Raw genomic sequence first — 17,316 nt, 5'->3', positions numbered from 1 at the left:
CGTAATAGATGGATACTGTCATAGTAAATTTTGTAACCCCAGTAAATTCACTGCCATCTGTCGACACACTTTAAAACTAAAAATAAATATTTATAAAAATACGATAAAATGTATTTAAATATGGATAAATGATTTTTTTATTTGCATTAATTATTTTTATATGATTTTGACCCATGTTATTTCACTGGTATGCGTTAAAATTATAAATAACAAACGAAACAGTCAACGCCCTCTATACGAGTGTAGGCCAAAACTAGTGGCGCCAACTGATCGAGAATCAGTTTTTCGTGATTTTCGAGGCACGTTTTTTCCTTAGACTGTATCCATCTATTACGGAGTTATATCAATCTTTGGTTACAGTATGGTTTACTTAACGGATCTTCATTTTTAGTTTTAATCGTGTGTCGATAGATGGCAGTGAATTTACTGTGGTTACAAAATTTACTATGACAGTACCGCTCTATCCTATTATATCCTCTTTGCTAAACGGGCAAGTGCTGCACTCTGGTGGCAGAACATTGCAGTAATATCCCCTATTTAGTCGGTCCAATCCATACTTCGAGCAACACCGACAATCATCATCATCATCACCGGGTCTTCCAGTCATTCCGGTGTAGCTCGAAGCTTCAATAGTCTATTTAACCTTTTGTGGATATGAAATGTTAACAAGTTTTTAAAACGGGTCTTTATTTTCTTTGGCGCATTTTTTATACTTACTTCGGGGTTGGTTAATAATGTATTTAAGTATGCAAAACTTGAAATGAAACTAAATGTTAAATTGTAGCCGGCTACCTAGAGCGGTAGAAAATGAAAACTAGGTTCTTATAGTAAAACAATATAATAATAAAATATGTACAATAAATTAAACTAATTCTGTCAGTACACGAGTCAAAACCAATAAAATATCGTCACCGGCCTTAACGTTTTCGTATTCCAATCTTCGTCGAGCCGGACGATGAATTCCGGCTGCGAAACTTCTGAAACTTTGTACTTACAATAGAATAAGGTATATCTATGTCTGTAATTGGTTTCTGTAGCTTCAGATACCATTTAAGTTTTTCATACAAAACTTGTTTTACTCTATTTCGTTTGTTTTATAAACTGGAGCTATGTAATCTAATTACAGACCTCATGTCATTAGATGTGCAAAGTTTCATTATAATTCAACACGTAGATTTAAAATGAGAGCGGAACTGGGCATTTTTTTCTGTAGTGATACACTGGTTTTTTTTTTTTGAATATGTAAATTTAATGTTATTTGTAACCAGAATCATGAGCTCATTCCATGCTCCTAGAAAAGAAACAATATCCCAAAATTTTCATACATTTTACGTACTTTCCATTTTGTTACCGCCGTAATCGGCCGTGCAAAGTGTTTGAAAAATGATAACGGAATGGAAAAATAAAACTTGGGACGCTTTTTTCCTCCTAGTAGGAAAGAAGGAGCTCGTGATTCTGAGTAGGAAAAACATTAAATTTACCTATTTTGGAAAAAAAGTCCAGTGCATCATTTCGACGACCGGTCTTAGACCTGTACCGCCGGCTATATTTTGACCCCTAGGTTATAAAAATATTAAAGTCAATTCTGTTTTCGCTTATGAATACTTTGTTAAGATGTAAATCTTACATTTTGTTTTGTGTCATATATATAATTTGCTTTTCTAGTAATTTGTTATTTTGTGGTAATTATTTTTTATTTTGAATTATCTTGGAGAAAAAAATATTCGAGAGAAAACATGTAACTGTGTTGCATTTAGGATAGTGTTTTTAGTGTGAAAACATAGTTTGTGTCAATTACGTCCACTGCAATCTGATACTATGTCATAATATTCTAAATGACACAAAAAAAAATTAGAGTAAAAAAAAATACTTAGGTCGAATATTATCGTTTAAATAGGTCCATTAAATGATTTTGTGTCTTATTAAGGCATAGCTTCATAAGATATTTGATGATTTTGTTGTAACAGGCTGTCACCGTTACAAAAGAATATTAAAGATATTAGAGTTTACATCTTATTAATTTGAAATGCGGGATAAATAAGATGTATGAATTTGTGTCACTTGCATCCACTGCATAAACAAATATTACAAAAATATTATTTGCGTTCAAACGAAGCTAGCGGGCGGTCTGAATGGGCAACGGAGGCCGTGCAGGGTGGGGCCGCGGCGTGACCTTGCCGTACGCAACGCATGTTTACTTCGCCTGTGCGCCAAATTAACGCAACTTATTCAAAGAAGTTACGCAAACAACACAACAACAAGCAAGCAAAGAATGCGTCGAATTATCTTTTACCTATTTAAAATACGTGAACGCCACATACATTTGTGACAGTGATAGGGAAAAGGTACCACTAAAGTAAAATTTGGTTATTAATACCGTGACTTTCTTTCATTCTTTGATAAAAAAAATTGCTATTTATGCAACAAGTGCGGAAATCATCTTTACGCACGTGTATCATACAATGTTTTACTATGCATTGTGCGAGTAAATAAAAAAACATGTCATGGCAAATAAGTTTAATTATTAAAAGGAGTGTTTTAAATCGACACGAGTTGCGAATTACCTATTAGCACGTGTATCGTACGTTTTACAGTACATATGGCCCTTTAAACTTTCGACATATGCACGGTAAGTGCTCTTTTCCGCACTAGTGCGAGAAAGTAGCACCATATGTACTGTAAAAAAAAATTGAAAACAAAAAGCACTAGTGCGGAAAAGCAGTACTTTCCGCACGATATGGCTCCGTAGGAAACGCACTTTTCGAGCACATGCATTGTAAAAAAATATATAGGACTGTATCTCCTAAACCATGCGTCGTAGCGCAAAAATAATAAAATTTTCGTTCCCCTTTATGTAACCCAAAAGTAATACATGAAAAATACAATGAAAAAAAAAGAAACAAAATCTTTCTAGGGCTGTATTAGCTGTATCTCCTATATCGTGCATCGTAGCGCAAAAATAATCAAATTTTCGCTCCCCTTTAAGAAGCCCCTAATTAAGATTGAAAAACGCAAAAAAGAAAAAGAGGAAAAAAAATCATTTTAGGGCTGTATCTCCTAAACCGTGCGTCGTAGCGCAAAAATAATAAAATTTTCGTTCCCCCTTACGGAACCCCAAAGTAATATACAAAAAACACAATGAAAAAAAAAACAAAAAAAACTTTATAGGGCTGTATCTCCTAAACCGTCGTAGCGCAAAAATAATCAAATTTTCGTTCCCCTTTGTGGAACCCCAAAGTAATATACAAAAAACACAATGAAAAAAAAAAACAAAAAAACTTTATAGGGCTGTATCTCCTAAACCGTCGTAGCGCAAAAATAATCAAATTTTCGTTCCCCTTTGTGGAACCCCAAACTAATATACAAAAAACACAATGAAAAAAAAAACAAAAAAAAAACTTTATAGGGCTGCATCTCCTAAATCGTGCATCGTAGCGCAAAAATAATCAATTTTTCGTTCCACTTTAAGGATCCCTTAATTAATACTTTAAAAAAAAAAAACAAAAAAAAACAGGAAAAAATCTTTATAGAGCTATATCTCCTAAACCGTGCGTGGTAGCGCAAAAAGAACAAAATTTTCGTTCCCCTTTACGGAACCCCAAAATAATATACAAAAAACACAATGAAAAAAAAAACAACAAAAAAAATCTTTATAGGGCTGCATCTCCTAAACCGTGCATCGTAGCACAAAAATAATCAAATTTTCGTTTCCCTTTAAGAAACCCTTAATTAAAACTTTAAAAAAAAACCAGGAAAAAAAACTTTATAGAGCTTTTATAGCTATATATATATATATATAGATATAATATCTCCTAAACCGTGCGTGGTGGCGCAAAAATAATAAAATTTTCGTTCCCCTTTATGCAACCCATAATTTATATTTAAAAAAAAAACGCAAAATTAAAAAAAAAACATTATAGGGCTGTATCTCCTAAACCATGCGTCGTAGCGCAAAAATAATTAAAAAAACCCCTTTAAGAAACCCGTTATTAATACTAAAAAAAAAAACAAAAAAAAACCAGGAAAAAAACTTTATAGAGCTGTATCTCCTAAACCGTGCGTGGTACCGCAAAAACAATAAAAATTTTCGTTCCCCTGTATGCAACCCATAATTTATATTTATAAAAAACGCAAAATTTAGAAAATAAATCTTTATAGGGCTGTATCTCCTAAACCATGCGTCGTAGCGCAAAAATAATAAAATTTTCGTTCCCCTTTATGCAACCCATAATTTATATTTAAAAAAAACGCAAAATTTAAAAAAAAAAAAAAATATAGGGCTGTATCTCTTAAACCATGCGTCGTAGCGCAAAAATAATTTAAAAAACCCCTTTAAGAAACCCGTAATTTTAATACTTAAAAAAAAAACAAAAAAAAAACAGGAAAAAAAACTTTATAGAGCTGTATCTCCTAAACCGTGCGTGGTACCGCAAAAACAATAAAATTTTCGTTCCCCTTTATGCAACCCATAATTTATATTTAAAAAAACGCAAAATTTAAAAAAAAATCTTTATAGGGCTGTATCTCCTAAACCATGCGTCGTAGCGCAAAAATAATAAAATTTTCGTTCCCCTTTATGAAGCTCCAAAATAATATACAAAAACACAAGAAAAAGAAAGAAAAAAATAATAACAAAAAAACTTTATAGGGCTGTATCTCCTAAACCGTGCATCGTAGCGCAAAAATAATCAATATCCGTTCCCCTTTAAGAAGCCCCTAATTAAGATTTAAAAACGCAAAAAAGAAAAAGAGAATAAAATCATTTTAGGGCTGTATCTCCTAAACCGTGCGTCGTAGCGCAAAAATAATAAAATTTTCGTTCCCTTTTATGAAACCCCAAAGTAATAACAAAAAACGCAATGACAAAAAAAAGAAAAAAAAAACAACAAAAAAAACTTTAGGGCTGTATCTCCTAAACCGTGCGTCGTAGCGCAAAAATAATCAAATTTTCTTTCCTCTTTATTCAACCCTTAATTTATATTTAAAAAAAAACGCTTCCACTAAACTGCTGTAACTCGGAAATTTAGAATCCACAAAGGGGACTTTACTAAATTATGACACATATTAAAGCCTGACCAGTAATATATGATCATTGTCAAGAGGGCGCTGTTCATTCTCATGTATAGGGTGACAGTTCAGTATAGTATGAAAAAATATTGTATTTAATGAACATCATCATCAATGTAATTAATGTTGCTTGCCACGCTTAAACATAACAAAAATCACAATAAATTGCGTCTTAAAATAAACTTAAAAAGTCTACTAAAAATCGAAACAAAAGTAATTTTTAAGTCGCTGATGTGACATTCTCAATCAAAAGGTAGGTACCACTTTGTCGTTTACCATAAAGACGAAATTTGATTATATCTTTATACAAATAACCTGTCAGAGAAAGTGGTACCTTTTGATTAGGAACGTCACAAATGTTGGTCAGTATGAGGAGTGCAGCCTACAGTTTATTTTTAATTATATTTATATACCTACTACGGTACGATTGATAAGACAATGTAATTATGCCTCCGAATGAAATAAATACACTGTATCGCAAAACTAAGTGGCGAGACAGCTCATAATGCCATCTCTTGGTTGGTCTTAACAAGGGTAAAGGAGATAGTATTAAGATCTCAGTCGCCAGCTGATATTGCGGCAAGTATAATAAGCACCCCACCCGCGTAGGTACCCTTCCCCGCGCACGCCCTTCTTGCTCAATTGAGTTTTATTTTGCCAGATAGTAAAAAAACCGTGGATCAAAATGACCCAAATTATGAATGATGTCTCAATGTGGTATTATAATATTGTAGACGTAAACTTAATAATATGATTTTTTTTTGTGGCAGATACAGGGTGTTAATTAGAAAAAATTTTTTTTTAAATAAAAGCGGTGGATGAATTTGACACAGATTTGTTTGAATAACATATAACAATGTTCTGTAAAGTACAACACTTCACTTACCGACTCTAATATTTTTTTAGGCGTTTTAGGAACAATATTAGGTATTTATTGAATGCCATTATACCCGTGGATGAAAATGACACAAAATGCGTGTGTACGTCGGAAGCCACTTTGCCTTTACAGGGAAACAAAGAATTTCGTCTCGAATATTTTTTTTACAGAATGCTGATTGAAAAAAGAAATACCTAAATTTCTACCTAAGCAAATACCTAGGATGACACAAAATATTATTTTTAGGTTTAGTATATGGTCTGGAAACTATATATAAAAAATAAGCAACATTAATATTCTTATAACCTCAGAAGTTATTGGTACAGGTCTATCTGGCCTAGTGGGTAGTGAGTAGTGACCCTGCCTGTGAAACCGATGGTCCTGGGTTCGAATCCCGGTAAGGGCATTTATTTGTGTGATGAACACAGATATTTGTTCCTGAGTCATGGATGTTTTCTATGTATTTAAGTATTTGTATAAGTATTATATCGTTGTCAGAGTACCCACAACACGCCTTCTTGAGCTTACCGTGGGACTTAGCCAATTTGTGTAAGGATGTCCCTATAATTCAAATTCAAATTCAAATATAATTTATTTCGGAAACATAATGTCCATAGTTGTTAGTAAGAAAAGTTTACTTAGAGCTAGTATTAGTAGGCACCTTAAATTAATATATACATAATAACACACTCAAGAACAATCATACATAACCTAGCGAGCAATGCAAAAGGTTCCAGTGCTTCTGGAAGCGCCCCTCACATCGCTCTGCAATGGTGTTCAGTATGCTGTTTGGGCTGCCCCGCAACCTCTTCACTAAGGGTGTGTTTTATTTATTTATTATTATCACTATAGAAAAAATGCCCGACCTACGTTTGTATGAAAAGGTGCAATTCGGCCGAGCTTGCCGGGACTCAGAAATTCTAATAGAGTTCATAGACCTCCAGCTGAGGCACATGGTCTATAACACGGCTGAACGCGTCATAGTTGCAACAGAAGCTGTGCGTCGCGTCGTCGCGCCACGTCAGCCAGGATGCGCACGCGTCATCGCAGAACGTCAACGCGTTCTCCGCCGACGCGTTGAAGAAGGACGAATTGATTGTGATGAAGGCTGTGGCTGCGCGGCGGGATGGGTCGTGGACTAGCTGGAATAAAAAAAAAACTGGCAGTTTGAGAACAATTTAGAAAAATTACAAAACCACCGAGGGTTCCGTACTTTTTAGTATTTGTTGTTATAGCGGCAACAGAAATAAATCATCTGTAAAATTTCAACTGTCTAGCTATCACGGTTCATGAGATACAGCCTGGTGACAGACAGACAGACGGACAGACGTCTTAGTAATAGGGTCCCGTTTTTACCCTTTGGGTACGGAACCCTAAAAAAACCGGCCAAGTGCGAAGTCTACGTTTGTACAGAGAAAGGAGCTTGCCGGAGACCCTTAAATTTCGCGCCATAAGATTTGCTTGACCAACTTTACAATGAATTCAGTCGATCGACCACATACCGCAATGTACCTAACAAAAGTTGCATGCAAGTTCTTGAACCGTCTAAATGCGGTTTTACAGGACACAGTTTCTTCTCTCTGAGTCCCTCTCTTGCTTACCTTATAAAAGTATAGCGGCACAGGCACAGCCATATTGTTGTTCTCATCTGAGTATAGGTAGAGTTCCTTCTCTCCCTGGGTCCCGGGTAGCGCTAGCACCCCGTGGGTCCCCGTGTAGACTGTTACTGAGGAGTTGGTAGTCTTCACTCTCCGGCGGAGGGCCTGCATGGTGACCACATAAGATGAGGTTAAAAATCATCTTAAAAACAAGGAAAACCGACTTCAAAATGAATTAAATCTTCAGTTTCGGTTGGACACCAATTTTTACTTGTTAGGGTTCCGTACCTCAAAAGGAAAAAACGGAACCCTTATACGATCACTCGTGCGTCTGTCTGTCTGAGACTAAAACTTATTAGGGCCGTCACAGGTTAAGAGGTAACTTACCTCTTCGAGAGCGCCCCAATCACCCCGGTTGCCCTTCATCCACTGCGGCGCTACATTGACGAAGTGGAAGGTAGCTCGCTGCAGTGCTGCGAGGGAGAAATCCGCTCTAGGGGCCAAGTGCCCACGCGTCAGGAACTGGGGGAATAAAACATAACAAATATAACAATTAGTAGCCCGTAAAGCCTCGGTGATCATGTTTTACTCATTGTTCATTTTGAATGTTTTATTTATTTATTTATCAAACAAGTTGAACAGTATGACAGTAAAAATACCAAACCACTGCTAACTTACACAGAAAAAACAAAAAGAAACAATATACAATTTTATTAATCACAAATTACAATATTATTTAACATCTAAAAATAAATAATTAACACATTTTAAACTGTTGAAGGACGTGCATCCATCTTCTCCCAAAACCTCAAACATTCATCACGCACAACCACCTGTCTGCCTGCAAACAAATCACACTGAGAGGCTTATGCACGGACCGCATTGTGGACCGCATTCAAAAGGAGCAAAGAATGAACCAGAGGGGAATAACTTTCATTTAAAGATTTAAAAGAATCCAATAAATAACTTTAGAAGTCTAGATTGGTGCAACCTAACTTCGGGCGTTCCTCAGGGTGGTATACTTTCTCCCTTGCTTTTTTCCGTTTTTATTAATTTGATAACGACCAAAATTAAGTGCTCCTACCATTTATATGCCGATGACCTACAACTTTACACCCAGTCGAGGCTTGATGACGTGGACGAGGCTATCTCGAGATTGAATGATGACCTCAATCGCATCTCAACTTGGTCCAAAGACTTCGGAATAGCTGTGAACCCTCCCAAGTGTCAGGCTATCATTATCGGGAGTCCACGCCTGGTCCTAAATACCGATTTCACGAATGTTGCACCGATTCTCTTCGAAAACATTGTCATTCCTTTTTCCACAAAAGTTAAAAACCTAGGATTGCTGTTTGATTGTGGCCTGACCTGGGAACCCCAGGTGTCCGATATGTGTCGAAGAGTTGCGTATACGTTGCGATCACTGTATAGGTTTAAACATTTTCTACCGATCTCTACCAAAACTCTCCTTATTCAAGCTCTGGTGTTACCTGTCATTGATTATTGTGATCACACTAATGTGACGCAAGGATTACTGGACAAGCTCGACCGAGTATTGAACAACTGTATTAGGTTCATTTATGGCCTTCGCAAGTATGACCACGTAACCGCCTTTCGCCGACAACTCAACTGGCTTCGCATTCGTGAGTGCAGAAGTCTCAAAATTGTATGCACCCTGTTCTCCATTCTTTTTGACCCAGTGGCGCCAGAATACTTGCGATCTAAATTTAAATTTGTAACTGCTCGACCAGGATGCGAACTTCGCACCGCTCGTAAACTTATTTTAGCTATCCCGCACCACCGCTCTGGTGCTACGATCAATTCATTCACTGTGCAAGCCACCCGTCTCTGGAATGATTTGCCTCTCAGCATACGACAAGCCGAGACTAAGTTGACGTTCAAGCGCAAGCTGCGCAAGTATCTTTTTGAAAAGTCTCACGATTAAGTGTCTGCATAGTAAAGGTAGTGGCAGGTATGTATATATATATTTATTTATATTTATTGATATTTATATATTTATTGTTGTACCTATATATTTATTTTATCTACATATTACATTTATATTTGTGTCTATTAAAGCATTTAGTTTTAGTGTTCTTTACATACCCCGCACCAACTATGTTTCTCTGTTTGGCCTAAAGGATGACTGGTAGAGAATGCCGTGTAGCATTAAGTCAGCCTTTTGTCACTGTATATTCTTACTGTGCAATAAAGTTTAAAATAAAATAAATAAATAAATAGATTACCCACCTGGTTCTTGCTAAAATACTTGTCAGCCATGTTAGGTCCAAGTAACTGGTTGAACCTGTCCTTTTCATACTGCGTCTTGTAGAGCTTCTCGATGTGGACTTTGCCTGGAAAGAGGTCGCCACCTGCAACGATATTTGTCACGCTTTTATCGCTTATCGTCATACGAAATTGAAACCTTTGAGAAAAGAGCGTACCCCTCTTAACGGCCAGCATAGAGTAACTTATACTAGAGCGGTACTGTCATAGTAAATTTTGTAACCCCAGTAAATTCACTACCAATGTATTTAAATATGGATAAATGATTTTTTTATTTGCATTAATTATTTTTATATGATTTTGACCCATGTTCTTTTACTGGTATGCGTTAAAATTATAAATAACAAACGAAACAGTCAACGCCCTCTATACGAGTGTAGGCCAAAACTAGTGGCGCCATCTGATCGAGAATCAAATTTTCGTGATTTTCGAGGCACGTTTTTTTCCTTAGACTGTATACATCTATTACGGAGTTATATCAATCTTTGCGACCAGTAACGCACTTACGACCCGAATGAAACACAAATAACCCGGGCGACAGTTATACCATCAGGCGATTCAAAAAAACCGGCCAAGTTCCGTACCATTACGCAAAAAACGGCAAAAAAATCACATTGTTGTATGGGAGCCCCCTTAAATATTCATTTTGTTGTTTTTAGTATTTGTTGTTATAGCGGCAACAGAAATACACCATCTGTGAAAATTTCAACTGTCTAGCTATCACGGTTCATGAGATACAGCCTGGTGACAGCTGGTAATAGCTATTACTAAGACTCCTCTGTCCGTCTGTCTGTCCGTCTGTCACCAGGCTGTATCTCATGAACCGTGATAGCTAGACAGTTTTTACCCTGTGGGTACTGAACCCTAAAAAATCACCTGTGTACTGCGGGCGGTTGTAGCCGGACTGTATGTTGACGCTGCTCGGCTTCAACTCGTGCTTCACGAAGAGCGTGTTCAGCGTGCCGCGGTCGAAGTATGCCGAGTAGCTCACGAAGCGTGTGTGGCCCACCCTGTAGATAAAGTCACCTGTAAACTGCGGGCGGTTGTGGCCGGACTGTATGTTGACGCTGCTCGGCGTCAACTCGTGCTTCACGAACAGTGTGTTAAGCGTGCCGCGGTCGAAGCATGCCGAGTACAGCTCGTGAAGTTTGTCGCGGATTATGTAGCCCACCCTGAACACAAATAACAAAGAACAGGTTTCATAAATCTGTATACCATTTTAGGGTTTTAGTCAACTTCAGCAAATGTCACTTTTTGACAGAAAATAAAAGCGTTGTTATAAGAAAAACGCAAATTAGTATAAGTAGGTGCACCTATACACAGGATGGCTAAAAAATAAGTGCATTCCCGTTGCCAGGGAAGTTTTGAGATTATACTGAGCAACTTTTACTAAGGAACTAACCAAGAAATCGCGAAAAAAGTTTTTACCATCCCATAGAAAATATACCTACCAGCCAAAATGTATGAAACAGACAAATTTTTTATGGCGATTTCGGGGTTGGTCCCATAGTAAAAGTTGCTCAGTATAATCCCATAACCTCCCTGGCAACGGGAATGCACTTATTTTTTAGCCACTGTATATGTACCAATACCAATTAGTGCGCATTGGTGCACATGTGCCTACAGATACAGTATAAAGTTCTCTAGTTTCCTCCAAGTACCCATCATTAGATCCTGACCTAATGACAGTTCAGCTACGATAGCCTATTATTACTAACTTGACCGTCTGACCGCCTCGGTAGCATGCCTTGCTGGTCTCCTTGACGGTGAAGACTGGTGCTGAGCTGCAGTTCAGCTGGTTCAGTTCCCCGGTCCAGCGTCCCACGGAGAAGGTGGACGTTGACACGCATTTCGCGTCCTGGGGAAGAAAATAATGACTGAGAATTTATTTTTAATTGTTCAAATCCCATGAGACACAAGTTAAACGTCCCCGGCAAGCTCGGTTCTCCACACAAACGTAGTTCCGCTCTCATTTTAAAACGACTTGCTAGATTGCTCTGAAACTTTGTACTTCCAATAGGATAAGGTATATCTATGGCCGCAATTAGTTTATGTAGCTTCAGATAACATAGTTAAAAAAATACAGCGAATTTAAGTTCAAAGGACAGCGCCGTGACGCACTGAAATAGCGCCGCTCGCAGTGTTAACGTGGAACTGACTCTATAATTCGGTTAAAACTAACCACTGCTTCTTTTGTAGTAGCCTGCCCAACGATGGTGATAGTCCTCTGCGGACATGCGACCGTCAGGACAGCGCTGCGACGCACTGAAATAGCGCCGCTCGCAGTGTTGACGTGGAACTGACTCTATAAGTAAGTTATTCGGTTAAAACTAACCACTGCTTCTTTTCTAGTAGCCTGCCCAGCGATGGTGACCGTCCGCTGCGGACATGCGACCGTCAGGACAGCGCCGCGACGCAATGAAATAGCGCCGCTCGCAGTGTTGGGGGTGAGGTATTCTCCCCCCAATAAATACACGGGCGATGGGGAACCGAAGTCGCTTTTCAATGAAAGAATGCAGTCTGGAATAGATAAGAATCATAGGTTTTTGATTTGACCTAAATAGTAGATAGAGATAGAGGTAGAGATCTTTATTTGCATCCAAGTAAGTACACTTTTACATCGCATGGCAATATCTAGGCACGTGGACCCTGGTCCATCGCAAAATATTCTTAATATTAAACATCACAGGATTATCAGTCGAGATGACGTGAGATCATTGATCAAATGCCGCAATGGCGATGGCGATCGTAACATGCGATACCTGAACACATCACAGTGAGCTTATAATAGAATTAGACCAAGAAAAGTGTGCAATACGTCATAATTTCATAGAAGTTTGACGTTTAAAATAACACTTGCACTGCGTGTGCTATCAAAATCGTTGCAGACTTATCTTGGTCTAACTCTATGTGTGTAGTTAAAGTACTGTATGTAACTGAACATAATTAAGCATTATGAAGCATCATATAAACTACACAATTATTCTAGATGTGATTTCTAAGTGGCCCATTTTAAGAACTTTCAGTCTCGCCTATATTACGAATATTATATGGCTTTCCCGTCTTGTGGGTTTTGGTAGGAGGGATTTTGCCAATGACGACGTTTTATGGCGTACCACGCACGATAAGAATGTTCGGTGAATAATTTTGATTTGGTAGAAGAAATTGTGCTGGGAACAAAAAGGGAACCTAAAACAAAATTAAACACTTTTGACACTGACAGATATCCGATCCATGTTGTATAATATATAAATTACTCTATGATAGAGATCTAATTTGTGACGTTTATTAAAATTAGAATCAGGCCGATTGAGTGTACAGAGGTACAGAGCAAAGAGTAAAGTAAGTTTAATAGCAAAGTGGATATAATAGGAGTTACGGAGTTATATCTATCTTTGATAATAGGTAAAGCCTGACAACAGTTTATTTGACCCTCGCCATTTTGCGGATTATCGATGGTACTAATTTCTTTTACTGACAACAAGTACTCTTTGACAACGAACGTTGGATGTATAGAGATCTAATTTGTGACGTTTATTAAAATTAGAATTAGGCCAATTGAGTGTACAGAGGTACAGAGCAAAGAGTAAAGTAAGTATAATAGCAAAGTGGATATAATAGGAGTTACGGAGTTATATCTATCTTTGATAATAGGTAAAGCCTGACAACAGTTTATTTGACCCTCGCCATTTTGCGGATTATCAATGGTAACAATTTCTTTTACTGGCAACAAGTACTCTTTGACAACGAACGTTGGATGTCATCGAATGTCACCGATGTAAACAAACAGAAAATATCTAGACTTCCGGTTCGAACGCCATCTTGATAGTAGCCTCGTGATTAATTCCTTTGTTTTTTGCTCATTAATATTGTTTAAAGTGTAATATCGATAGCTTTATTATACAATAATCTAATGTGATAGTGTGCAGTGAATGGAAAATTAATCTCAAAGCGTGTTTAACCACCATTTTGGAGTCAACGGCCGGTAGTCCACGTGCTTCTCGTAAAATCCAGCTATCGGTTTTACGAGACAACTACAACAACCACCGAACAGCGTCGTGCTCTAAGAGCATTTATTTTGTTCCTACCCTTTTACGTGACATTGGCTACGGGCAACACCGCCCTCAAGTCCATCAAGAAAAGAAAAGAAAATATCTACGAATATATTCAAATATAAACGGTTAGTAGAAACATTTTACGTCATAGCTCCTCCCTTTGAACTGTCATAGCGTCATAGGGTCATATATGAACTGTCATAGCGTCATAGGGTCATAAATGAACTGTCATAGCGTCAGGGACTATCATTCGAGGGACTATAGTTAAGTATAAGTTGGTTGTTTTTGGCCACACCAGCTGTTAAAGGGTCTCTTGATTGTTAAAAACTGATCAGAAAGCGGCATTTATCCACATATGTGTTCCTTACATTCCTTATGTTGAATTATTAACTGGTAGCAAAGATAGATATAACTCCGTAATAGATGGATACAGTCTAAGGAAAAAACGTGCCTCGAAAATCAAGAACATTTGATTCTCGTTCAGAGGGCGCTACTAGTTTTGGGCTACAGTCGTATAGATGGCGTTGACGGTTTCGTTTGTTATTTAACAATTTTAACGCATATCAGTGAAAGAACATGGGTCAAAATCATAAAAATAATTAATGCAAATAAAAAAAATCATTTACCTATATTTAAATACATTCTATCGTATTTTTATAAATCTTCATTTTTAGTTTTAAAGTATGTCGACAGATGGCAGTGAATTTACTGGGGTTACAAAATTTACTATGACAGTACCGCTCTAGTATAAGTTACTCTATGCTGGTAGAATTGACTGAAATGCATTTTAAATGATGATTTTGATTGATAAATATTTAATTTTGAATTGATTTCGTTTGATTTTGTTTGATATTTTACCGCCAGTATTTTCATTACGTTGGTGTGGTGAAAAATCTTGCAACGCTCAAGATTACAATTTTAGAATCTTTCGCTTGCTCGGGTATCAATATTAGCACAGAGGTTAAACAACAACTTTGCCCCCTTGTAAACTCTGATTTATAAATCAATTCCAATAATCTAACCTCACTTTTTCTCTTTTCCGTATTAAATAAGAAACTAAACAAAGCTAAAAGGATACACCTATATTTATTTTAAATGCTAGAGTATGCAAAAGGGAAATTTGAGTTTACTTCTTTACATATTTTCCATTATTACGAAAGAAAAAGGATCTGAGTGAGGTTAGTTTTTTGGAATTTAATTACAAATCAGAGTATAAAACAAATAATTATTATCACTATCAGTGAAGTCGACCTTAATCTACTTCCCGCGCAGTAATTCGTGTACCTAAGTAGCTATTTGAATTTTTTTACACAGCCGATATTTTGATGGAAGACCGGGTTGTTTAAATAGGAAAATAATTATCGCGCTATTTTATTACGAAACAGTTATTTGTTTTACAAGGGGGCAAAGTTGTTATTTAACTCCTCGCGAGATTTCAAAATTGGAATCGTTCGAAAAGTGGAATCTTGAGCGTTGCGAGGGTTTCAAGGCAAGAGGGTTAAACAAACTTTGCTCCCGAGTTTCCGCACCAATGCGAGGAAAATATTAACTGTAAAACATTACAAATCAAATTCAAATGAACGTTATTAAATATTTATCATTTAAAATCATCGCTTTGAAGTCAACTTAAATCAGCCTACTAGCAGAGCAAACAACTCATAATTTGCTTCAGATTACTTTGCCTCACATGTGGATAAAATGCAACTTTCTTAATTTATTGGATTGTGATTTCATTGTTGAAAGTTTTGTTTTTATTTTTAATGTATTTACTAACACATAGCTATAACGATGGTACTAACAATATTGTATGGAATTTTGAATATTCTGAAATAGTTTTTTTTTTAATTAGTTTTTGAAGTACAAAGAGAGCCTTTACGAGCTGGTGTGGTGAAAAATCTTTTTAACAATACGTAATATATCACACTATGTAAATATGAGGAAGCTTTACAATCAAATCTAATTAAGCTTCATTAATTATAACTAGGTAAGTATCTTATTAAAATATTTTATTTATTCTATTTTTTTACGTTACGCGATGGAAGTTACTGATAATAAGTAGGTAGGCTAAAATATAAAATAAAAAAAGTTTCGAAAGGCAAAAACAAAACATGCTTATCAACAACAATACAAGTATAATAACAATAACAAGAATATTTTGAATATTAATTGGAATGTAATTAATTTGTAATTATCTTTGCATGTTATTTTAAGTTTAGTTCATAAGTTACTTAAGTATTGCATACCCGAAATGGGTAACTTATGACTAACAACTTGAAACAAATTGTATCATGATTACCATCTACAAATGTACACAGTAATGCAATAAATCATTATTATTCTTATTCATATCAAAAATATAAAAATAAAAACTTACCACCACCGGTCCGATCAACTTTCAACACAATCAATAACACGAGTAAACAGCTTAAAGTCTTCATTCTGTCCAATGGTCCAAAGGACCATGTGCATCATACTACAAAACAAAAGTTAATATATAAAGATCACTCCTGTGGACAATATAGTTTATAATTTGTGTGCATATATATGGGGCAATTTCTATAAAAAGGGACCTTATTGTCGATGGCGCTTACGCCGCACAGAGTCGCGCGGCATTGTATTTATATCGGAGCATCGTTTATAATGGCGTAAGCGCCATCGACAATAAGGTCCCTTTTTATAGGAAATACCACATATACGTAATTTTTATGTGTCTTTTTGTTTTACCAAAGGTACCCATATACCTAGTTATATTTTATTTATTTATATACACGAATATGTTTAGATATATTAACTTACATGCTTAACTTTAATTAAAACTATGTACTTACTTACAACGTACAAAACACAGTGAATTAGAGTAAAATAGTACGAGTACAAGTACGATAAAAAATACACAAATAACACTTCAATAGATATAGGTAGTCCTAAAGCTACATCCTATTAGAAATCTTCCGCGTTCCTAGGTCTAGTCTAAGAAATGTGCTAGACCTATATAAAGGCAAGTTAAGGCACGAAACACACAGAGATCTCATAGTCTCCGTCTTATTTTGTTGGAATGAGAACACACACTGAAGATTTACCGTAAATGGGCTGCGCGCGCCTCCACTACTATTGTACCGTTATCTGAAAACTCACTTGTTAATCGCTCGAAATATATTTATTAATTAGGTTAATGATCTTTTCAATATTGTGGTGTTTTAATAAGTAAGTATTTACGTAGATGATCTGTCACACACTCAGCGAAGTGCGTAATAATAATTATGCCTTATTAAATTTACTTGAAGCTTTGCACTGATATAAAATAAAATATAAAATATTATGTACTTTAGCGTGTAGTTGCGCTCTCTTACCTTCTCGTACCGTACCGTACCGTACCGTACCATACCATAAAAAAAATGTAATAAAAGTATGAAGTTCATGGCCTTCACTAAAT

General features: G+C 36.3%; 1 protein-coding gene across 1 annotated transcript; it reads right to left on the bottom strand.

Moving 5' to 3' along the window:
- Positions 1 to 6,839: 6,839 nt before the first annotated feature.
- Positions 6,840 to 16,336, bottom strand: LOC134752209 (uncharacterized). The gene is made up of 8 exons (XM_063687819.1): positions 16,258 to 16,336; positions 12,164 to 12,348; positions 11,547 to 11,686; positions 10,855 to 11,000; positions 9,793 to 9,914; positions 7,930 to 8,064; positions 7,546 to 7,707; positions 6,840 to 7,086 (listed from the first exon to the last, which is right to left on the bottom strand). Exons 1-8 carry the CDS (start codon positions 16,319 to 16,321, stop codon positions 6,865 to 6,867), a joined length of 1,176 nt encoding a protein of 391 aa, XP_063543889.1. The 5' UTR covers positions 16,322 to 16,336; the 3' UTR covers positions 6,840 to 6,864.
- Positions 16,337 to 17,316: the final 980 nt, after the last annotated feature.

This window comes from Cydia strobilella, chromosome 24 (genome assembly GCF_947568885.1).
Source record: "Cydia strobilella chromosome 24, ilCydStro3.1, whole genome shotgun sequence".
Classification (NCBI taxonomy): domain Eukaryota; kingdom Metazoa; phylum Arthropoda; class Insecta; order Lepidoptera; family Tortricidae; genus Cydia; species Cydia strobilella.
Note: the sequence above shows the minus strand (reverse complement) of the source record. Positions and strands in the feature narration are given on the sequence as shown.

Coding starts and splice junctions, on each gene's coding strand:
- LOC134752209 (XM_063687819.1), bottom strand. CDS start 16,321: ATGAAGACTTTAAGCTGTTTACTCGTGTTATTGATTGTGTTGAAAGTT. Junction 7,708..7,929: donor ATTGGGGCGCTCTCGAAGAG/GTAAGTTACCTC, acceptor GTCACCATGCAG/GCCCTCCGCCGGAGAGTGAA. Junction 7,087..7,545: donor TGCCGCTATACTTTTATAAG/GTAAGCAAGAGA, acceptor TTTTTATTCCAG/CTAGTCCACGACCCATCCCG.